Raw genomic sequence first — 25,195 nt, 5'->3', positions numbered from 1 at the left:
GGTGCACCCTCTTCTTCCTGTGACAGTGGGGTGCACCCTCTTCTTCCAGTGACACGTGGGGTGCACCCTCTTCTTCCAGTGACAGTGGGGTGCACCCCCTTCTTCCTGTGACATATGGGGTGCGCCCCCTTCTTCCTGTGACAGTGGGGTGCACCCTCTTCTTCCTGTGACAGTGGGGTGCACCCTCTTCTTCCAGTGACACGTGGGGTGCACCCTCTTCTTCCTGTGACAGTGGGGTGCACCCTCTTCTTCCTGTGACAGTGGGGTGCACCCTCTTCTTCCTGTGACAGTGGGGTGCACCCTCTTCTTCCAGTGACAGTGGGGTGCACCCTCTTCTTCCTGTGACAGTGGGGTGCACCCTCTTCTTCCTGTGACAGTGGGGTGCACCCTCTTCTTCCAGTGACAGTGGGGTGCACCCTCTTCTTCCAGTGACAGTGGGGTGCACCCTCTTCTTCCTGTGACAGTGGGGTGCACCCTCTTCTTCCTGTGACAGTGGGGTGCACCCTCTTCTTCCAGTGACACGTGGGGTGCACCCTCTTCTTCCAGTGACAGTGGGGTGCACCCCCTTCTTCCTGTGACATATGGGGTGCGCCCCCTTCTTCCTGTGACAGTGGGGTGCACCCTCTTCTTCCTGTGACAGTGGGGTGCACCCTCTTCTTCCAGTGACACGTGGGGTGCACCCTCTTCTTCCTGTGACAGTGGGGTGCACCCTCTTCTTCCTGTGACAGTGGGGTGCACCCTCTTCTTCCTGTGACAGTGGGGTGCACCCTCTTCTTCCAGTGACAGTGGGGTGCACCCTCTTCTTCCTGTGACAGTGGGGTGCACCCTCTTCTTCCTGTGACAGTGGGGTGCACCCTCTTCTTCCAGTGACAGTGGGGTGCACCCTCTTCTTCCAGTGACAGTGGGGTGCACCCTCTTCTTCCTGTGACAGTGGGGTGCACCCTCTTTCCCTTGTGACACCTGGGGTGCGCCCCGTCTCCCGTGGGGTGTGTGCGAGCAGTCGGCGGCTGCAGGTCCCGGTCGCTGCAGCAGAGGTCGCTGCTCGCTCCCCCCCTGGCGCGGCCCCGCTGTTGCAGTGAGTGGAGCTGGAGACACTTTTCTTACATTGTTGGTGAGTTTTGCTACAACTCGTCCGCCGCGGCCTCACCGGCTCTGGATCCTGCCGCCCCCCGGGACCCCGCGTCCTTACCCCCCGGAGCCCCGAGCCGTGCACCTCAGCGAGCCCGACCTTCCCTCACTCCTCGCCGGGCATGAGTTAGCAGCGATGGACACGAAGCATTTCCTGCCGCTGGGTGAGTGCATCTCTGGGCTGCATTCTGCGGGCGCTGCGCTCCTCTTAACCCTCCGCCTGCCGCCTCCTTCTCCCGGGCCCCTGGCACTGCCGGGGGCCACCTCCTCCATGTGCCCAAGTTCTAGTCCAGCTTTGGGGCAGGAGATGGGCTCTGGTGCCAAACTTCCTTCTGCGGGGTTAAGTGCAGGTTTAGGGTCAGGGAGAGGTGTGCAGGGGGTGGGGGTGAGGGGCTCCTGATGCCCCCAATAACTCCTCTAATGCTTAATAATTTTGCAGGATGCCATTAATACTCTGTTAACTCTTTGCCTCCTGGTTTTGTAGAACTTCTGTGTGTGGGTGTCATTGTTTTCAGTAGGTATTAACCCTTGACATGCCAAAGACCTAATTTTCACTTGGATCCAGTACACGTTCCCCAGACCCAGCACAGTGTTAAACAACAACATGGGGCTGAGAGCCAAGACTAAATGATTTCTAAAGACCCCCCCCCCCCCGACCTGTCAAGTCACAGTCTACCACCCTCGCCCGCTCAGTGCCCAGGTATCACTTCATTTGTGCCCGAATTGTCTTATTGTGGTTTGTACGAGACTTCTACAAAAACCCCAGAATATGAGAAAAACACATAAAACCTCAAGGCTGACGAATTTAGCGCCTTTCACATCTGATCAGTGCCGCCCACTAGTAACCCGACTTGGCGCTTACTGGCAGCGCTGGCATTTGGGGTTTAGGCTTGTTTCTAATTTTCAGTATCCGGACACAATCAGATCAGCACTATGATGAATCTACAGCTCCCCCCATAAGGGCTTGCAGCAGCTAGAACTTGCTGGGGGTTGTAGTTCCGCAGCAGCTCGGTTGTGGGGCTCGATCTGGCGCTTTCACGCTGTAATTTGATGTAAAGATGCATTTCCCGTGATTTAGTGCAGATACAGAGTATTGATGCCCATTGTTCCTCTCATTACACGTCTGTGTGATTGTTGTATCGCGATGCTTCAGTTCTTGTATCTAAAATCTCTGTCCCTGAGGACCCGTAAAGTTTCCACAAAATCCAGACGTGGAATTCCCTGCGCGTCTCCTAGGTCGCAGCGAGCGATCGCCGCTCGCAGGTTTCGGGGTTGTCGCTTGCTGTTGTCGTGAAATGCTGCGCACAAGTTTTGTTTGACTTTTTGCTCTTTTTTTTGTTGGAACAGTTTTGTGCTTCGCTCTCAGGTGTTTGTTCTGGTGTGGAGTCCAACACACAAGCGTTGATGTAAAGATTCTTTTTGGATATTTTTGGGCTTCCGAACATCACATGATGTTAGAACATGAAACGATATGAAGTGGAATGGAGCCTATTCACCGGCTGCAGATCATGAGCGCAGGTCTGAACTCGGGGGCTGCCTAGTTTGTCGTGTGTTTACTATTTTGCTCCAGGCTTTATGATATTGTGGCATATCCATTAAAATAGCTGACAATGATGTGAGCAGTGAGGCGCATCGTGCCTCGGCCATCGCCCAATGAGCCGCCACAGGCTTCTGTGTTGAGATAGGTTCACACAGGCTTTGTAAACTTTATTCATCTGCTCCGTCATAGGAGCCAAAAAGCCCCAACTTGATGGAACCGCCTTATGCAGGATGTAATGGACACCAATCTTGGCATGTCGACCCCTTTGACTATAATGCTGGGGTCTTTTGTTTTGGTGGGGAACAATGGCGCTGCATGCTGGTCTGCGCTTTTTTCCAAACATGTCGCAATTTGCAATGTCGCAAATGTGAACACCACCGTATGCATATGACCTTATCGTAACCATATCTTCTAATCCATATTATGGCTGCAAATCCTAGCCCAACTGCGGCTCCAATAGTTGGCACTAGCTGCCGTGGTTCAGCCGTAATACTGGTAAGAAAGTTCGGCTCCTGTTGTGTCACCTAAATTAGCCCAGAGGTCAACAGTCTGAACCGACAGTGAAGTAACTGATTGATACTCTGGCGCTTGTTCCCTGGAAGGTGAATTCACATGCAGCAGAGATGATACAGAAATTTATAATAATAATAATAATAATTTTTATTTATATAGCGCCAACATATTCCGCAGCGCTTTACAAATTATAGAGGGGACTTGCACAGACAATAGACATTACAGCATAACAGGAATACAGTTCAAAACAGATACCAGGAGGAATGAGGGCCCTGCTCGCAAGCTTACAAACTATGGGGAAAAGGGGAGACACGAGAGGTGGATGGTAACAAATGCTATAGTTATTCGGACCGGCCATAGTGTAAGGCTCGGGTGTTCATTATAAGGCTATGTTCACACTTTGCGGATTTTGCTGCGGATCCGCAGCGGATTTGACCGCTGCGAATCTGCAGCAGTTTCCCATGAGTTTACAGTACAATGTAAACCTATGGGAAACAAAAAACGCTGTGCACATACTGCGGAAAAAAACGCGCGGAAACGCAGCGGATTAAATTCCGCAGCATGTCACTTCTTTTCTGCGGATTTTCACCTGCTCCAACAGGAAACTGCAGATGAAAATCCGCAGAACAAACCGCAGTAAAAACCGCAATAAATCCGCAGTAAAAACCGCGACGGGTTTTCACTGCGGATTTTGGAATTCTGCTGTGGAAAAATCCGCAGTGGAATCTGCAAAGTGTGAACATAGCCTTAAAATCTTCCCCGCTTTTTTTGCAGCAGGTGCATGGATTTCTGCAGTCTGATTCACAAGAATGAAGCTTTAGGCTATGTGCACACGTAGGAAATGTGGTGCAGAATTTTCTGCAATAAATCTGCATCTGCAGATTTGGTGCAGTTTCTGTGCAGTTTCTGTGCAGTTTCTGTGCAGTTTCTGTGCAGTACAATGTAAATCAATATGAAAAAAAAAAAGCTGTGCACATGGTGCAGAAAAATCTGCAGCAGAAACGCTGCAGAACTGCACAAAAGAAGTGACATGCACTTCTTTGAAATCTGCAGCGTTTCTGCGCAGATTTTTCTGCACCATGTGCACAGCTTTTTTTTTTCACATTGATTTACATTGTACTGTAAATCACAGTGCAGATCTGCAGCAGAAAAATCTTCTGCACCAATTCTGCACTAAATCTGCATCGTGTGCACATACCCTAAGGGTATGTGCACACGTTGCAGATTTCCTGCAGAACTGCAGCGTTTTTTTTTCCGCCCAGAAATGCTGCAGATCTGCAAGTGATTTACAGTACAATGTAAATCAATGGCAAAAAAAAATGCTGTGCGGAAAAATCTGCACGGAAAATGCAGCAGATTAAAAAAAAGGACCATGTTACTTCTTTTGTGCGGATCTGCAGCGTTTCTGCACCCATTCCATAATAGAAATCTGAAGGGGTAAAAACGCATGAAATCCGCAGGAAAACCGCACAAAATCTGCAAGAAAAACGCATCAAATCTGCACCTGCGTTTTCTGCCAAGAGATGCAGAATCTGCACAGAAAATTCCAGAGGTTAATCCGCAACGTGTGCACATACCCTAAGGCTATGTGCACACGATGCGGATTTAGTCCGGATCCGCGGTGTTTTTTTTTCATGCAGAAACGCTGCAGATCCGCAAAGTGATTTACAGTACAATGCAAATCAATAGGAAAAAAAATGCTGTGCTAATGGTGCGGAAAATTCTGCATGGAAAACGCTGCGGATCAAAAGAAGGAGCATGTTACTTCTTTTGTGCGGATCTGCAGAGTTTCTGCACCCTTCCATTATAAAAATCTGCAGGGGTAAAAAAAACGCATGAAATCTGCAGAAAATCCACAACAAAAAACGCATCAAATCTGCACCTGTGTTTTCTGCCAGGAGATGCAGATTTTGTGCAGAAAATTCTGCACCCTAATCCGCAACGTGTGCACATAGCCTTTATCTGCTGTGTGGAAATTCACCCGACGACTGAATGCACAAAACCGATTGGTACACTGGTCTCGTTAGAAGGAATACTACGCATTTGTGTTTGGTTTTAGCTGCTCTTGAAGTTTTCCTCGATAATGGTAGTTTTCGTGCTTTTTGCAAATGTCTGGTAATCCAGTATCTCTTCATCCAGCACCTGTGGAGTCCTGATGCTGTCAGGCCGTGTTCAGACTTTGCAGGTTTGCAATGTGGATTCTCCAAGGCTATGTGCACATGTTGCGGATTTCCTGCAGATCCGCAGCGTTTTTTACCGTGCAGAAATTCTGCTGATCTGCAAGTGATTTACAGTACAATGTAAATCAATGAGAAAAAAAAATGCTGTGCTAATCGTGTGGAAAATTCCGTGCGGAAACGCTGCGGATTAAAAGAAGTAGCTTGTCACTTCTTTTTTGCGGATCTGCAGCTTTTTTGTACCCATCCCATTATAGAAATCTGGAAAGGGAAAAAACGCAGTAAAACCGCAAAAAATCCGCACAAAAAAAGCGCCAAATCCACAACTGCATTTTCTGCCAAGAGATGCAGAATCCGCACCAAAAATTCCTAAGCCTAATCCGCAACGTGTGCACATAGCCTGAACTAAATTTGTAGCGATTTCAGGCATGGATGTGGTTGTCATAGCCTAATGTAGAGCGGTGTGCAGGCTTACAATCTGCAGCACAGGCGGATTTATGGGCGGATTTTATCTATTGCCAATACGTGAGGTAAAAGCTGCAGTAAATCTGCATGTTAATCTGTGTAATGTCTGCAGATGTCCCCTAGGTGAGACTAATGTGTGTGGTTATGCTTAGGCTTCTTTCACACTAGCGTCGGAATCTCCCCGTCGCAATGCGTCGGGAAGAGATTCCAACGCTAGCGTTTAGCGCATTGCACAATAGAGGCAGCGGATGCATTTCTCCGGCGCATCCGCTGCCCCATTGTAAGGTGCGGGGAGGTGGGGGCGGAGTGCCGGCCACGCATGCGCGGTCGGAAAAAGCGGTCCGTCAGGAGCAAAAAACGTTACATGTAGCGTTTTTTGCTCCCGACGGTCCGCAGAAGCACAACGCATCTGTCGCTCGACGGATGCGACGTGTGGCAATCCGTCGCAAATGCGTCGTCAATACAAGTCTATGGGAAAAAAACGCATCCTGCAAGCACTTTTGCAGGATGCGTTTTTTCTGCAAAACGACGCATTGTGACGGATTGCAGAAAACGCTAGTGTGAAAGTAGCCTTAGAAGTATACTTGCCATTTACATTACATTAATAGGGCACTAAGGCAAAGAATTACACTCGCGAAAAACAAAACAAAATGAAAGTTGCTTCTCCGGTTTCTTTCTTTACGACCTGTGCCAGAGTAATGTGATCACGGCTGCATCGTGTCAAGTGCTGCTTATAGAAAGTCAGCCATAGCAGCAGTATATCCGTGCCCCATTGGCTGAATTATTTAGTTTGTCCCTCTTCTCCTTCTCCTTTCGGCCCTTACCTCGTGAGTGTAAATGCCAGGCAGAACCATCTGAACCCCCTATAAAGACTGTCACCAGTAGAAGTGCGGAGCATGCCAAGACTTCCATCAAACGCCTCACGCCATGTATCACGTTGCTTTTCGACAGTTCCGTATCTCATTGCTCGTCACCGGTATAAATAAACTATTGATGGTTTGTAATACCAGCAGGGACCGAGAGAAGCGTCACGTTCTGCACTTTCTGTAATGATGCTTTACTGTGTATATACTGGACAGTAGCGTTACTCTAGTGTACAACTACCTCAATACTCTGTTTCAGTGGGAAACCACAGATGATGATTATTGAACGCTCCCTGATGAGCAACGCCAAAAAAACGAGGGAACTATAGATCTGTACATCCAGGGGTACCTGCTTCATAAACACAGTTCTGTGCCTACAGTGAAGACCGGAAGGCAGAGCGGTCAGGGGAACTACAAAATGGATAGACCTCGAAATCAGATCCCTGACACCAAAATCACAGCGGACCCCTAGACGTCAAACCACAAAATTAATTCAGACACCGAACATCATACCCCACAATTACGGTAATTGGACTCCAGATGTCAGAACCTGCAATTATTTCAGATGCGAAGCCCCAAATTAATTCAGACCCCAAACACCGTACCTTAACTTTAGTTTGGATGCCAAAATTAATTCAGATAGCAGATACAAAAGCCCAGAAGCAATTCAAACCCCACACGGCAAAATTTTTATTAGATGTCAGAACCCACAATTAATTAAAGGGAACCTGTCACCCCGTTTTTTGAGATTGAGATATAAATACTGTTAAATAGGGCCTGTGCTGTGCGTTACTATGGTGTATGTAGTGTACCCTGATTCCCCATGTATGCCAAGAAATACATTACCAAAGTCGGCGTTTTCGCCTGTCAATCAGGCTGGTCTGGTCAGGTGGGCGTGTTCACAGCGTTCTTTTCTTCCCCAGGTTTCCGTTGGTGGCGTAGTGGTGTGCGCATGTCCAAGGTCCGGATTCCCTGTGCCCACGTGAAGACACAGCGCGCGATCTGCGCTGTCATTCCTTTCATCGGTGCGGGCGGCCATCTTCCTGGGGCCGCGCGTGCGCAGATGTAGTGCTCTGCTGCACGGGGCTTCAGGAAAATGGCCGCGGGATGCCGCGCGTGCGCAGAAGAGATCGCGGCGGCCATTTTCCCAAAGCCGAGATGCAAACTCGGCTTTGGGAAAATGGCCGCCGCGATCTCTTCTGCGCACGCGCGGCATCCCGCGGCCATTTTCCTGAAGCCCCGTGCAGCAGAGCACTACATCTGCGCACGCGCGGCCCCAGGAAGATGGCCGCCCGCACCGATGAAAGGAATGACAGCGCAGATCGCGCGCTGTGTCTTCACGTGGGCACAGGGAATCCGGACCTTGGACATGCGCACACCACTACGCCACCAACGGAAACCTGGGGAAGAAAAGAACGCTGTGAACACGCCCACCTGACCAGACCAGCCTGATTGACAGGCGAAAACGCCGACTTTGGTAATGTATTTCTCGGCATACATGGGGAATCAGGGTACACTACATACACCATAGTAACGCACAGCGCAGGCCCTATTTAACAGTATTTATATCTCAATCTCAAAAAACGGGGTGACAGGTTCCCTTTAAAACCCTGACCCATTAGACCCCAGGGGTATTGAGGTTCCAGTAACCATAGAGCAAAGGGAATTCGGACTCAAAAGCGTCATACCCGACAAATAATTTAGGCCATAGAGTTCTAAATGAATTTAAACTTGTTAGACCTCAAATTAATTTAGACCCCCATATAGTAAAGATTAATTCAGACCCCACAATTTATCGAGACCCCCACCCAATGAGTACAGGAACCAGTGTGCATAATACTGGTATGGAAGCGCTAATCTAGTGGGTTTATAGAAAACTAGACTTATATTTAGGGAGCTTTTTTTATTTTAGCGGGGAAACGTCATAGAAAATACTGAATAATCCCGAGAGTTTACAGTCTTAAATGTTTAGGTAGTAACACTTCTGCATTCATCTCGACTTGGCAGAGCCTCAGGATATACAGGGCACGTTATTCACTCTGATATATAGGGCATGTTATTCAGTCTGGCCTGAAATCCTAGATTATTATTCAAGTCCGTCATATAAATATTTGAGAATTTTTTTTTAAATTTAAACGCTTGGGGTTGAAAGTAGCGTCACGTGGATGTGGCTGCAATCTGAGGAGCTTTATGGGATTATTAAAGGTGAAGATGCGTCTGTCCTCGAGAAAGGATGCCAGGGATTTATTCAATATTAGGGTGTTTGGGGTGTGCGCCAGGCGACTGGCCTAAACAATATGACAAGTGCAGTCTAAGGGCTCAAACTCACTTGCGTGAAATACGGCCGAGTCTCGCATGTTAAAACCCGGCTCTGCCGCAGACACGTGCGGCCGCATAGCAATACATGGAGCTGCACGCTCCGCTCCCAAGTGCCAGCGGCAGAGTCGGGCGTTACCATGCAAGATTCGGCCGTATTTCACGCAAGTGAGTATGAACCCTAAGTCTAAGTCCTATGGGTTCATCTGTGTATGGTGTTGATTAGCGATGAGTGAACATGCTCAGATAAGGTGTTATCCAAGCATGTTTGGGTGCTAAACGAGTGCCTTCGAGGTGCTGGAATAATATGTTCGAATCTCCGCTTCTGCATGTCTCGTGACTGTTAGGGTATGTGTCCACGTTCATGATTACATCCAGATTCGCTGCAGATTGAACGCTGCGTACAGCCGCAGCGTTCAACCCGCAGCGTCCAGATGTTACAGCATAGTGGAGGGGATTTTATGAAATCCCGTCTCCACTATGCGTGCAAACACGCACCCGGCGGCCCTGCGTTTACGGACATGCGGCGCGTCTTTTTAGAACACAGCATGTCTGTTTACCTTGCGGCGACGGAGCGTCGCCGCAAGGTAAGTCACAGGGCCCTATGTATGGGGTGCGGAGATTCCAGATGTGTGCAATGAACACATCCGGGATCACCATGCGTACAGAAGGGGGCGGCGCTTTGTGCGGAGCTGGTTTTCCGCTCCGTCCAAAGCGCCGTCATTACGAACCGTGGACACGCACCCTTAGGGTATGTTTCCACGTTCAGGAAATGCTGCGTTTTTGACGCAGCGTTGAGCCGCAGCGTCAAAAACGCAGCGTCCAGATGTTACAGCATAGTGGAGGGGATTTAATGAAATCCCGTCTCCACTATGCAGTAAAAGACGCAGGCGGCAGACCCGCGAAAACGCACATGCGGCGCGTCTTTTTAGAACGCAGCATGCCCTTACATTGCAGAAACAACGCAAGGACAGCGCAGGTGACCTGCCAGTGACCTCAGGTGCAGATTTGTTCAGGATTTTACCTGCATAAAATCCTGACCAAATCCTGATGCAATCCTGAACGTGGACACATACCCTTATACAGCAGCAACACATGCAGGGATCGTCTAACAAACAGGCAATCCATGCATATGTTGCAGCTGTTGAACAGCCACGAAACATGCAGCAGCGGGGACTCGAACATATTATTCAGGCACCTTGAAAGCACTAGGTTAGCACCCGAGTATGCTTGGATAACACCTTATCTGAGCATGTTCGCTCATCACTAGTGTTCATACATGACTGTCAAATTGCTTTTTGTTCCTGCAAATGTTCACATATTGCATTTTTGCTGCATTTTTTAATGCAAATTTTAAAGGGAACCTGTCACCCCCAAAATCGCCTATAAGCTAAGGCCATCAGCATCAGGGGCTTATCTACAGCATTTTGTAATTCTGTAGATAAGCCCCTGATGTATCCTGAAAGATGAGAAAAAGAGGTTAGATTATACTCACCCAGGGGCGGTCCCGGTCCGGTTCTGGTCCGATGGGCGTCGCGGTCCGGTCCGGGGCCTCCCATCTTCTTATGATGACATCCTCTTCTTGTATTCATGCTGCGGCTCCGGTGTAGGCGTACTTTGCTCTGCCCTGTTGAGGGCAGAGCAAAGTACTGCAGTGCGCAGGCGCCGGGAAAGGTCAGAGAGGTGCGAGATAAGATGCTGTAGGTAAGCCCCTGATGCTGGTGGAATTAGCTCACCTTCGATTTTGGGGGTGACAGGTTCCCTTTAAACTGTATTTTAGGGTATGTGCACACGATGCAGATTCAGTGCAGATTTAGTGCAGAACTGCAGCAGATTTTTCTGCAGCAGAAACGCTGCAGAACTGCACTGTGATTTACAGTATAATGTAAAGCAATGTGAAAAAAAAAGCTGTGCACATGGTGCAGAAAAATCTGCGCAGAAACACTGCAGATTTCAAAGAAGTGCATGTCACTTCTTTTGTGCAGTTCTGCAGCGTTTCTGCACCCCTCCATTATAGAAATCCACAGTAGTAAAATCTGCACAAAAACCGCACAAAATACGCACAAAAAACGCACCTGCGGATTCTGCCAGGAGATGCAGATTTAGTGCAGAAAATTCTGCACCACTTTTCCTACGTGTGCACATAGCCTTACAGTACCAGCAAAAGCTGCGTTTTTTCAGAAATCTCATGCACACACATTGTTTTTTTTTCCTGAATGAATTGGGGAAACTCCTGCGTTTTTTAAAACTGCAGCCTGTCACTCCTTTAAGTGTTTTTTCACCAATGAACGCAATAAGTGAAAAAACGCAGGTATCAGGTTTTGCTGTGTTTTTGGTGCAGAAAACTCACTAAGGGTATGTTCACACGTTCAGGATTTCCATCCTTTTTTTTTCAGGACAGTTTTTTTAAAAAACTGCAGCTCTTGGCAGAAAACGCAGGTCCTTTTTTTGGTCCTTTTTTTGTCCTTTTTTGATGCGTTTTTTTATCCTTTTTTTATGCAGTTTTCTATGCAGAGACTGTGTGTTTCCTAGGAAGCTTTTTAGGGCTAAAATGGCTGAAAATACCCTAACCCTACCCCTACCCCTAACCCTACCCCTACCCCTAACCCTACCCCTAACCCTACCCCTAACCCTAACCCTAACCCTACCCCTACCCCTAACCCTACCCCTACCCCTATTCTAACCTTAGTGAAAAAAAAAAAAAAAATTCTTAATTTTTTTATTGTCCCTACCAATGGGGGTGACAAAGTGGGGGGGGTGTCATTTACTATTTTTTTATTTTGATCACTGAGATAGGTTATATCTCAGTGATCAAAATGCACTTTGGAGCGAATCTGCCGGCCGGCAGATTCGGCGGGCGCACTGCGCATGCGCCCGCCATTTTGCAAGATGGCGGCGCCCAGGGAGAAGACGGCCGGACGGACACCGGGTAAGTATAAGGGGGGGAGATTAGGGCACGGGGGGGGCATCGGAGCACTGGGGGGGGGGCATCGGAGCACGGGGGGGGCGGGATCGGAGCACGGGGGGGCAGCCACACTCCGCCCACGCACTTCCGCCCGCTCCCCCGCACTTCCTGCTGCAGCGGTTCTGCACATCAAATCGCAGTAAAACCCGCAGATATATTTTTGATCTGCGGGTTTTACTGCGATTTTGACCTCACAATGGAGGTCTATGGGTGCAGAACCGCTGCGGTTCAGGAAAAAGAAGTGACATGCTCCTTCTTTTTTGCCGCAGCTATTCTGCGCGGCTTTTTAAACGAAATTCGGACCATGTGCACAGCAGTGACTGTTTTCCATAGGGTTACATTGTTATGTACCCTGCATGGAAAACTGCTGCGGAACCGCAGCGGCAATACCGCAGCGGCAATACCGCTGCGGTTCCGCAGTAAAAAACGCACTGTGTGAACATGGCCAGTGGCATTATGTTTTTATCAGCATGCGCAAGAGACAAATGTATCTGATAAAAACACAGAGAAGGAAGCAGCAAAGCCTGCTTTTTGTAAGCAGCTTCTTAACTGCTAAAGGCCCCTTCACATTAAGCGACGCTGCAGCGATACCGACAACGATCCATCCTAAAAGTAAAAAAACAAACGCTACATACTTACCTACAGCTGTCTGTCCTCCAGCGCTGTGCTCTGCTCTCCTCCTGCACTGACTGTGAGCACAGCGGCCGGAAAGCAGAGCGGTGACGTCACCGCTCTGCTTTCCGGCTGACCGACGCTCACAGTCAGTACAGGAGGAGTGCAGAGCACAGCGCTGGAGGACAGACAGCTGTAGGTAAGTATGTAGCGTTTGTTTTTTTACTTTTAGGATGGCAACCAGGGTAAACATCGGGTTACTAAGCGCGGCCCTGCGCTTAGTTACCCGATGTTTACCCTGGTTACCAGTGAAGACATCGCTGGATCGGTGTCACACACGCCGATCCAGCGATGTCAGGAGGAGTCCAGCGACGAAATAAAGTTCTGGACTTTATTCAGCGACCAACCATCTCCCAGCAGGGGCCTGATCGTTGGTCGCTGTCACACATAACGATTTCATTAACGATATCGTTGCTACGACACAAAAAGCAACGATATCGTTAACAATATCGTTATGTGTGAAGGTACCTTAAGAGAACAGGTTTTAGCAGCAGAAAATAAAATGCAGCAAAAACACGTGTGAACATAGCCTAACAGTATCCAACCTTGGTCAGAGAGTGGTAATATTGCCTTTTGGGTAAAACTATTTCTTAAAAAGTTTCCAGTATGGCTGCTGACCTCCGTATAGAAATCTCTGGTTTTCTGCAGTATTTCCAACATTCACTACTGTTCCAAAGTTTAGGGTCACTTAGAAATTTCCTTATTTTTTAAAGAAAAGCACAGTTTTTTTCCAATGAAGCTAACATTAAATGATTCAGAAATACACTCTATACATTGTTAATGTGGTAAATGACTATTCTAGCTGCAAACGTCTGGTTTGTAATGCAATATCTTCTCTCTGTATAGAGGCCCATTTCCAACAACCATCACTCTAGTGTTCTTATGGTAATTTGTGTTTGCTAACTGTGTAAGAAGGCTAATGGATGGTTAGAATAACCTTGAAAACCCTTGTGCAAGTATGTTAGCGCAGCTGAAAACAGTTTGGCTTATTAGAGAACCTATAAACCTGACCTTCCTTTGAGCCAGTTGAAAATCTGGAGCATTACATTTGTTGGTTCCATTAAACTCTCAAAATGGCCAGAAAAAAAGAACTTTCATGTGGAACTGGACAATCTATTCTTCTTAGAATTGAAGGCTATTCCATGCAAGAAATTGCCAAGAAACTGAAGATTTCCTACAACGGTGTGTACTACTCCCTTCAGAGGAAAGCACAAACAGGCTCTAACCAGAGTAGAAAGAGAAGTGGGAGGCCCCGCTGCACAACTGAGCAACAAGACAAGTACATTAGAGTCTGTAGTTTGAGAAATCGATGCCTCCCAGGTTCTCAACTGGCAGCTTTGGTAAATAGTACAGGCAAAACGCCAGTGTAAACATCTACAGTGAAGAGGCGACTCCGGGATGCTGGCCTTCAGGGCAGAGTGGCAAAGAAAAGCCATATCTGAGACTGGCTAATAACAGGAAAAGATTAATATGGGCAAAAGAACACAGACATTGGACAGAGGAAGATTGGAAAAAAGTGTTATGGACAGACGGATCCAAGTTTGAGGTGTTTGGATCACACAGAAGAACATTTGTGAGACCCAGAACAACTGAAAAGATGCTGGAAGAGTGCCTAACGCTATCTTTCAAGCATGGTGGAGGTAATGTGATGGTCTGGGGTTGCTTTGGTGCTGGTAAAGTGGGAGATTTGGACAAGGTAAAAGGGATTTTGAATAAGGAACGCTATCGCCCCATTTAGCAATGCATTGCCATACTCTGTGGACAGAGCTTGATTGGAGCCAATTTCATCCTACAACAGAAAAATGACCCAAAGCACACCTCCAAATTATGCAAGAACTATTTAGGGAAGAAGCAGGCAGCTGGTATTCTATGTGTAATGGAGTGGCCAGCACAGTCACCAGATCTCAGCCCCATTGAGCTGTTGTGGGAGCGGCTTGACCGTATGGTGCAAAAAGTGCCCATCAAGCCAAACCAACTTCTGGGAGGGGCTTCTGGAAGCATGGGGTGACATTTATTCAGATTACCTCAGCAAATTAACTGCTAGAATGCCAAAGGTCTGCAATGCTGTAATTGCTGCAAAGGGAGCATTCTTTGACAAAAGCAAAGTTTGAAGGAGAAAATTATTATTTCAAATAAAAATCTTTTTTTCGAACCTTGTCAATGTCTGGACTAGATTTTCAATTCATTTGGTAACTCATTTGATTAATAAATGTATGAGTTCTCATGGAAAACACAAAATTGTCTGGGTGACCCTAAACTTTGGAACCGTAGTGTATCTGCTGATATCTGTGTGTTAATCGTCACCTCTGATTCCAAAATCGGCGCCGGTGTGTATTGCATTACGCAGAGCGGCTGATCCTGTACGTAGTAGAGGAGGGTATGGCTGGACTTTCATCTCACACACGTGAATATACAAAAAAGAAAAAAATAGGAGTCCAGGGTTCAAGGCCATCTTGCCAATTCAGCGACCAGCGTTAACCCTTTCTGAGCTGGATTCTGTACGGAGCAGAACTTCGCCAGATCCAAAGGGGAATATTCCAATCCCTTTCCTCAGAGGGCTGCTAGACTTTGGTTTTCAGCCGAATGACATACTCCTTTTCATGTTTGAAGCCTTCGATTCCCTGGTTTGGTGTCATTTCAGTGTTTTGCTGTCTTATTTACCCAGGCCCGATTGTTGGTTCCTCCCAGTATCATAGTGCTGCTTTTTTGTAAGGCCCGATGCTCATGGAGGAGTCCACAACACAGGAGCTTGATGGTCGTGTGTTATGTTAGGTTTCATGGCATATACACCATGTTCCAAATTATTATGCAAATGACATTTTTCTCGGATTTTCCTAAATGGTCGGTGCAAATGACAGTCAGTCTAATAAGTCATCACCCAATAGAGTATACATCGAATTTTATTGAAGAAAGCTCCCAATGATAACAGTATAATCTCCAAAATGAATAAAGACTCAAAATGCACTGTTCCAAATTATTAGGCACAGTAGAATTTCTAAACATTTGATATGTTTTAAAGAACAGAAAATGCTCATTTGTGGAATTTGCAGCATTAGGAGGTCACATTTACTGAACAAAAAAAGCTATTTAACTCCAAAACCTCTTAACAGGCCAAGTTACATGTTAACATAGGACCCCTTCTTTGATATCACCTTCACAATTCTTGCATCCATTGAACTTGTGAGTTTTGGGAGAGTTTCTGCTTGTATTTCTTTGCATGAAGTCAGAATAGCCTCCCAGAGCTGCTGTTTAGATGTGAACTGCCTCCCACCCTCATAGATCTTTTGCTTGATGATACTCCAAAGGTTCTCTATAGGGTTGAGGTCAGGGGAAGATGGTGGCCACACCATGAGTTTATCTCCTTTTATGCCCATAGTAGCCAATGACGCAGAGGTATTCTTTGCAGCATGAGATGGTGCATTGTCATGTATGAAGATGATTTTGCTCCTGAAGGCACGTTTCTGCTTTTTATACCATGGAAGAAAGTTGTCAGTCATAAACTCCATAGACTTTGCAGAGGTCATTTTCACACCTTCAGGAACTTTAAAAGGTCCTACCAGCTGTTTCCCCATGATTCCGGCCCAAAACATGACTCCTCCATCTCCTTGCTGACATCGCAGCCTTGTTGGGACATGGTGGCCATCCACCAACCATCCACTACTCCATCCATCTGGACCATCCAGGGTTGCTCAACACTCATCAGTAAACAAGACTGTTTGAAAATTAGTCTTCATGTATGTCTGGGCCCACTGCAACCATCTCTGCTTGTAAACACTGTTTAGGGGTGGCCGAATAGTAGGATTATGCACGCAGCAAGCCTTTGAAGGATTCTACACCTTGAGGTTCGAGAAACTCCAGAGGCACCAGCAGCTTCAAATAACTGTTTGCTGCTTTGTAATGGTATTTTGTCAGCTGCTCTCTTAAGGTACCGTCACACTTAGCGACGCTGCAGCGATACCGACAACGATCCGGATCGCTGCAGCGTCGCTGTTTGGTCGCTGGAGAGCTGTCACACAGACAGCTCTCCAGCGACCAACGATCCCGAGGTCCCCGGTAACCAGGGTAAACATCGGGTAACTAAGCGCAGGGCCGCGCTTAGTAACCCAATGTTTACCCTGGTTACCAGCGTAAAAAAACAAACAGTACATACTTACATTCAGCTGTCTGTCCCTTGCCGTCTGGTTCCTGCACTGACTGCTGGCAGTAAAGTGAAAGTGAAAGCACAGCACAGCGGTGAGTCACACAGCGGTGACTCACCACTGTGGCTGTGCTCTGCTTTCACTTTACGGCCAGCAGTCAGTGCAGGAACCAGACGGCAAGGGACAGACAGCTGAATGTAAGTATGTACTGTTTGTTTTTTTACACTGGTAACCAGGGTAAACATCGGGTTACTAAGCGCGGCCCTGCGCTTAGTTACCCGATGTTTACCCTGGTTACCAGTGAAGACATCGCTGAATCGGTGTCACACACGCCGATTCAGCGATGTCTACGGGGAGTCCAGCGACGAAATAAAGTTCTGGACTTTCTTCCCCGACCAGCGATCTCCCAGCAGGGGCCTGATCGCTGCTGCCTGTCACACTGGACGATATCGCTAGCGAGGACGCTGCAACGTCACGGATCGCTAGCGATATCGTCTAGTGTGACAGTACCTTAAATCCAATGAATTTGTCTGGCAGAAACCTTCCTCATTATGCCTTTATCTGCATAAACTCTGTCTGTGCTCAGTTTGTCACAAATCTCTTCACAGTATGATGATCACTCTTAAGTTTTTGTGAAATATCTAATGTTTTTATACCTTGACCAAGGCATTGCACTATTTAACACTTTTCAGCAGCAGAGAGATCCTTTTTATTTCCCATATTGCTTGAAACCTGTGGCCTGCTTAATAATGTGGAACATCATTTTAAGTAGTTTTCCTTTAATTAGAATCACCTGGAAAACTAATTATCACATGTGTTTAAGATTGATTTCAGTGATCTATTGAGCCCTCAGACACAATACCATCCATGAGTTTTATTTGAAAAACAAAACAATTAAATCTTTATGACACTTAAATCCAATTTGCATAATAATGTGGAACACAGTGTAAGTAATTACCTGTCCTACATATTGATGACCACACCAGTCTATAAAATGGGTTACTGGGACCAATATATTAATTTTTTCAGTACTACTGTGAGGCCTCTGTGCTGTGAGGAAAGGCAGATAACGAGAGCACTAGGCAGGTTTACATGTACAGATATTTATTACGAATTCCCATCACATATCCAAAGTAAATAACTAATCAATAATAATCGTCATTAGTGGCTGGATCATTACTAATGTTCAGGGGTTTTACCACAACTGACTGTCACGTCTTACCCCTGGATGCCCCATTCATTCACCCCTCTCCGCATGCAGGATCTGTGTGTCTCTGGTGTGAATGGAAATAAACGACTTCCCGTTTGTGGTCACAATAATAAATATTTAACTAAATAACTTTTGACGGATTGCCAGCTTTTCTCCAACGCTTTCTTCTGTTGTGAGTTACAGTTTGTAAAACTTGCTTCTATTTCACCTTGTAACGCAGCTGGAAATAGATTTCTTTGATGGATGTTGGGATCAGTGCTCTGCCCTATAATGGATGTATGTGTACAGATGTAGTATTGCAACTAGTGGATGTAGAACAAACCAGTGGTCTGTTTATCGAAATGTCTATGGGGCTGACATAACCAGCCAAGCACCATAATCTGTCCACTCTATAGACCTAGAACCTAGAATGAAGTGGCAGAAGATCCTTCTCCTTTGTCAATTCATGTAACCCCTCTTTTCTGTGGTCATTCAGTGAGAAGGAGCAGGAGCTTTGAGACCCCCCACCACCAATCTAGTAAGCTTCATGGTCCCCAGTGGTCGGATATTTATTATATATTCTTTGAAAGTCACATTTGACACAAACCTAATCCCCACCACCCTCCTATATATTTGTACTTTCAGCTCAGTCAACAGCTTCTCTTCCGGGGAGAGAGAGAGAGACACACACACACACACACACACACACACACACACACACACACACACACACACACACACACACACACACACACACACACACACTTGATGGACCTAGGTCTTTTTTCAACCTATGTAACTATGTACTCTATATGAAATCTGCTCATTATTATTATTTATTATTATAGCGCCATTTATTCCATGGCGCTTTACATGTGAGGGGGGGTATACATAATAAAACAAGTACAATAATCTTGAACAATACAAGTCACAACTGGTACAGGAGGAGAGAGGACCCTGCCCGCGAGGGCTCACAATCTACAAGGGATGGGTGAGAATACAGTAGGTGAGGGTAGAGCTGGCCGTGCAGCGGTTTGGTCAATCGGTGGTTACTGCAGGTTGTAGGCTTGTCTTCATTCAGCCTTTATTAAAGATATTGTCCCAGTTAGGAACTTACCTGGCATCTACAGGTGATAACTTTGCTGGTGGTCTCACTGATCCTGTGAATATCCGCCTACAGAATTCAAGGAGAGGCCTATCATAAGGATTAAGGGCCATTATTAACCATTTAAATCCACTGCAAGTGGGCATATTCCAGCCCTTGCGAAGTCCCCATCATGTATTTCATGGCATGCTGGAAGTTGTAGTTTCCCGACAATGGATGAACGCCTTAGACCCTATAATTAGTGTGATATCTGATGACTTTCTATAGAGTATGATTTATATGTGTTGTACGCTTATTGTGTGAATTTTTTTTCCCCATTGAGCCTGGATTAAAGAGATTTTCAGAAACTTTTCTCTTTATGGACGGAGCTGTGATTTTTTTTTTTCTTATAAACTTGTGCAGTGGTAACCAAACTTGTGAAGCTGTGGAGGAAAGCTCTGCAGCTATAAAACTTCAGGCTTTGTGTGATCAGGAAGAGGTGCGGTTTAGTGGTTAAAGCAGAGTCTTGTGACTGCAGCCTCTTGTGGAGGAAGGCAGAGCACTTAAAGGCACATGGACTCTATAAAAAGGGACCTTCCAAGATTTCCTGTTTGTGTTCTTAGGTTGACCTGCTGAAATGTGCCTTTCTGACACCGGCTCTTGTCCTCAGAGCCCCGGTTCACAGGCTAATGGGGGTAATTGAGCATGGACTCGATTTTCTAAAACTTCCAGAGCTGTTCTTGGAGGCCTCATAGAGTGCAGCTTCAATAACCGGATTAAAAAGTAAAAAAAAATAATCATTCACATCTTTCTTTTTTTCCACATTTTGTCTGGTCCTATGTTTGATGGAGCCACTAGCGCCTGTTATCAAGTGCTTTTATGTAATGAAGATAAAAGTGAGCCCTGCGGTGAAGATTGAAACCTAGGAAGGCAAAACGTCAGAAGAAACCGAGCTGAGAAGGTTAAAATGCAGATTTATATGTCATGCAGGCTCTCAGTAAAGCTGGGTGACAACCCCCATGAGTCTAAGGCTACTTTCACACTTCTGTCTTCCAAATCTGCACAGAATCCGTTAAGACGTTGAAATGACGGATCCTGTGCAGATTGTGGAAAACGTGTGCACTGGGCCCGTCTTTCTGACGGACCCGTTGAGGCTATGTGCACCTGCAGATTTTTCACAGTTAAGCCGCAGATTGATTCACAGATGTTACATGCAAATATTGTCGCAGTGGTTGACATGCGCAAAAAAATTGACTTGCTGTAAATTTCAAAGTTGCTACTGAGAATTTGCTCGTGGCGCTGCCCGTACAGCATATCTGTGTTGTATGTCACTTTCTGCCCAGCCACTTGCTGTACCAAAGACTTCTGGAGCTTGCAGAAATCTATCTACTTTCCTCCAAAACATCCTAATTCTGATGAATGAGACATCCGCAGAAATCCGCCGGCGTATGAGCATCCCATGATTGACAGTTGCTTCATGTCAACGGCCTCTGGTCTTCTCTCATCCATGATTGGATTGTACCTGATCGGCATCTGGACATGTGGTTCTTGCATTACCCTCTGTACGAGATTTTATTGACCTCTTCAATTAAATTCTCATGAAATGATATTCCAGAATTACAGCAATTTTATCCAGCTGCCATGATTGATCGCTATCTCCACTGGCTCCTTCACGATAGGTGTAAAAGAGTGAGAGAAACTGAGTAAATCAAACCTCACATAATAGATTGTGACTTGCAGTGAATTTTCTGTAGGTTACTGAGTAGGACAGATTGCAAGCTCCTTGGTCTTTTGCTTTTCCTCTTCAAACGGAGTAGGTGGGTAGCAACTTGGACAATCTGACCGGTCTGCATCTATACACCTTTCTATTACAGCTACAATACTCTGTGTGATCTGACACTTTATAATTATATGTGACAGCACCCCATGAGACCTGCCATATACCGGGGGCACCCTGTGAGACTTGCCGTATACACCCTGTGAGTCCCACCATATACTGGAGGCTCCCCGTGAGACCTGCTATATACCGAGGTCACCCCGTGAGACCCGCCGTATACCGAGGTCACCCCGTGAGACCCGCCGTCTACCGAGGTCACCTCGTGAGACCCGCCGTCTACCGAGGTCACCCCGTGAGACCCGCCGTCTACCGAGGTCACCCCGTGAGACCCGCCGTCTACCGAGGTCACCCCGTGAGACCCGCCGTCTACCGAGGTCACCTCGTGAGACCCGCCGTATACCGAGGTCACCTCGTGAGACCCGCCGTATACCGATGTCACCCCGTGAGACCCGCCGTGTACCGAGGTCAACCCGTGAGACCCGCCGTGTACCGAGGTCACCCCGTGAGACCCGCCGTGTACCGAGGTCACCCCGTGAGATCCGCCGTATACCGAGGTCACCCCGTGAGACCCGCCGTATACCGAGGTCACCCCGTGGGACCCACCAAATATTGTGGGCATCCTGTGAGACCCACCATTTTGGAGATGCTTTAACCAGGTCCTCTAGTCATTACTTTGCCCCTTGTTGCTCTGAATCTTAAATTTCCAAAACTTTGCAACACATTAACTTCTAGAACTGGCTGATGATATTTGTGGGCACAGGCACCATTGTCACCTTGTATCAGCCGTCAGTGGTATTAATGTTATGACTGATGAGTGTATATGGCGGTGATATCTTTTTATTCTTCTGACCTTTCCTTCAGCTCTGGAGTTTCTATGACTTTCACATTATCATTGTATATTCCTGTAGTGCTGGCGTTTTCTTTCTTTGCTCATATACATTTCAGTGCTGGGAATAATGGCATGCTTCTCTTCGGTTTTCTCAGTCGCTCTGCATCATTATTTGATCATCCCTGGCAGCTTCTTTATAATCTGCTTCGTTTTACCTAGCTTCTCTCAATGTCTCTTATTCTATAGCGTAGATACAGCTTTCATCCCTTTAAATGGCAACCTAACCTTCACTTCTGTAGTCATTTCCTTTAAGTTCCTCCTTTAGAAACCATTTGCACATTGACCTTCTTGTAGATGGTTTGCTCACAGTCACCCCCGTAATTGTCTGGCACTTCGGCATTGTTTTGCTGCCAATTTGCAATAAACTTTATTTTATGCTATGAAGAAAATGGATAAAGTGGGTAAAGTGGCCTTGGAAATGTTTATTAGATTTGTTTTGTTTTCATCATACATTGTAGATGTTCCTCTATTCACTGCATGTTGGAATATAAATGGCGCTGAATGCATTGGTCTGATCTTAGCAGGAGCTCGTGTACTAAGAGGGAACGTCCACATGGCCAGAATTTTTTAGAGAAAAGATCTGCTGTGGACAAAAATAGCAACACACTGGATGAAGTTTTGAAAAAATGGAAACTGTGGCTCAATTTAAAATTGCAGATTAGGTCAGACTATGCAAAACTTCCCGTATGCTGCAAATTAGGTTTTATACATACCTATGTGTCCGGTTTGCTTCTGAAGAAAAAAAAAAAAAAGACAATTTTTATATAAAGCTTGATCTCGTGTTACTTGTGACTTCTGATGCCAATTATTCTCGCTTGTGAGCAGGAATACCGGGTGATCGGACTGTCCGTCCGGAGGAGAGCATACAAAGCTTCAAAGCTGCACCTCTTTAATACTTTGAATGCAGCTTTCTGTAGATTTGCTCCTGGACTTTTTTCCACACCAGATCCGCTACTTGTGAACGCACCCTTACTGGAAGCAGGAGTTGAGGGTCCCTTTGCCATGTCCTCTAATATTTGGTTTAATTAGTACTGAGCTTTGTGTGTTTTTTTGCACATTTGTGACCTGACGCTGTTTCTTTTACCAGTTAAATGCAATTTAATATCCTCATCGTAGGCAGGGACCAGTTGTCCTGGGTTCGGTGAGAATATTATGCCTTATCGGCTTCTTGTTTACAGTCCATTGATCGTCGCCGTTATGATTTTGAATTAAAATAGCGCTGCAGATTCCATCTATTAGCCTGCACGTTTCTCTGCTAATTGTGCCTCCTAATTGGAGCATTCATTCCTCGTCCTGCTGCAGTGTTTGCAGCCGTTGCTACGTGGATACAAATGGAAAGATGACATTTCTATTAGGAAAAGAAAAGAGAGAACATAACAGACAAATGGGGGCAGCATCGCCAGTCAAGGGGTCGCGGATTTATTCTGTTCCATTATTGCATATACTCAGGTGCATCGCTGTGGATTTGTGGAGTTTAGTAGCCTTGTTCCTTATTTTGGGCGTTAGGATATGATTGATGCATTGCTGAACAAAGTCTTGTAAACCTAAAAAAAAAACAACAACCCAGATGTTAATCGCCGGTAGAAAATATGTAGATGACTTGTCACTTGTTAACCAGCTCTTAATATGTGTAATGTTTATAGGGAACCGAGGTGTCCAGGGCATCTAGAAATGCGCTTCTTTTTCTGTTACTTTTTGGGTTATTTTCCAATGTCTGATCAAATTTGCACATAAATTGGATAAATTGGCTCCATTGCCAGTTTGCTCTTGACACGTAAAAGTGTTTCCCATGTTGGCAGGTCATCAGTGCTGGATGATTTGCCTATTTCAGTAACTAAGCCAGCCCCCTTCTCCTTAACACACCAACAGAGGAGAGGGCTGACTTACCTCAATAAACTGAGCCATTGAGCCCCATTGATTTCCCATCATGATAGTCATCTGGTTACCTCTACACTCTGCACTTCTTCACAGAGCACCCTTCTCTAATGATATGTGTACCAATGGGGCCCAATATTGGGGTGTTGGACACTGCATGCTATGGCCAGCTCCACCTGATATAATCTAATCTGACCTGATGGGATTCAGCGCTGTTCATGCATTTCCTGACCAGTAATAATTGACCTCCATTATCTCCGTTGTCCAGGCAGCTCTTTACTTTACTCTGATTTTATAGTAATGCATTTGCGCCATTATTTTAGTCCCTCCCAGGTCTCGCCAGGAAGGCATCTATCCGAGGTGATGCATTAACTCCTTCTATTCCATCTCACCTTGGGCATTCTCTTTTCCACCCGGAGGGGTTAACACTTCTATCACATTGGTCATTGAATTTTATAAATTGTTTGTTTAGCTCTGCAGCCCAGTGAGCATGAAATGGACCAAAAGGACTTGGAATGAATTGGTGTGAGCGAGCAGGTGTGAGGAAGTCAAAATGAAGACATCGCTGCTGCCGAGAGCAAAATGAAGACATCGCTGCTGCCGAGAGCAAAATGAAGACATCGCTGCTGCCGAGAGCAAAATGAAACTGAAAAATCAAAGACTAAAACAAAATTGGTCATCATTCAAATGCAAAAAAAGACATAAATTTTTTTTAATTTTCTTATTTATAAAGACTCGCTCCACTTCTCAATTTCTTCCTTCTGTTTTCCTGCTTCTTCGTAATGACCATGAATTCCCTCCACGTTGGGACATAAGGAGGGAACGCAGCTTGACATCTCTGACCTTTCACTCCATGGAGATCATCTCCGCTTTTCCACATTGCCCTTTCTTCCACTGAACAGCCCTTGTGGGTGAGATGTGTAGGGCCCAGTGTTCTTTTGTCGCAGTGGGTGACCTCAGACATGACCTTGAAAGGACCCTCTCTTAAGTGTACTTTTACAATGGAGAAGTCACAGAGCGCCATCTCTCACCAGAGTGGCATTTTTAAGACTTGGGCATTTTTATGCCTATGTTATTATTGCGCTATTGAGGCTCTTATTCTAGCAGAATTAGGAATGGATGTTTTGCTTGGATATATTGAGGCTGTTTGGTTATTTTTTTTTCCTTCCGATTTCAAATTCCTGTAGGTTCTCCATACGTTTGCAAGTCTGAGTTTATTTATGTGATGGGCTGTTATTTATACGTGCAGGTTTTTTATTTGTACATATTTTTATTTAGAAAGTTTTTTCCATTTTTTTTGTCTTTCAGACTAGTAGATCTTTTTTTTTTAAATAGTCAATTGATCTGCAAGGCTCCTGTGAGGTCGGTGCCACTGGGAATCCCACATAAATTGGGGATTTTTCTTTTGGGCCCCCTGCAGAAACCTCTTTGATCGCTTTATAGTACATCAGTGACCTATAAGGATTCCTTCTACCAGGAATTTGCACGCAGCTATTTAATGCAGTTTTGGAGGATCTCTTTGATATAGCAGCGTAGTGTAAAT

General features: G+C 46.0%; 1 protein-coding gene across 3 annotated transcripts in view; it reads left to right on the top strand.

Moving 5' to 3' along the window:
* The first annotated feature begins 1,075 nt into the window (after positions 1–1,075).
* The window catches only part of RXRA (retinoid X receptor alpha), a 268,856-nt gene continuing 244,736 nt past the window's right edge, over positions 1,076–25,195 (top strand). Inside the window, exon 1 of one of the 3 annotated variants that reach the window (XM_069747491.1) lies at positions 1,076–1,292. In XM_069747491.1, the coding sequence (XP_069603592.1) occupies positions 1,265–1,292 (28 nt within the window). In that variant the 5' untranslated portion in view covers positions 1,076–1,264. The remainder of the gene's footprint in view (positions 1,293–25,195) is intronic. The other 2 variants (XM_069747493.1, XM_069747490.1) reach the window with 2 other exon arrangements.

This window comes from Ranitomeya imitator, chromosome 2 (genome assembly GCF_032444005.1).
Source record: "Ranitomeya imitator isolate aRanImi1 chromosome 2, aRanImi1.pri, whole genome shotgun sequence".
NCBI classification, from domain to species: Eukaryota; Metazoa; Chordata; class Amphibia; order Anura; family Dendrobatidae; genus Ranitomeya; species Ranitomeya imitator.
Note: the sequence above shows the minus strand (reverse complement) of the source record. Positions and strands in the feature narration are given on the sequence as shown.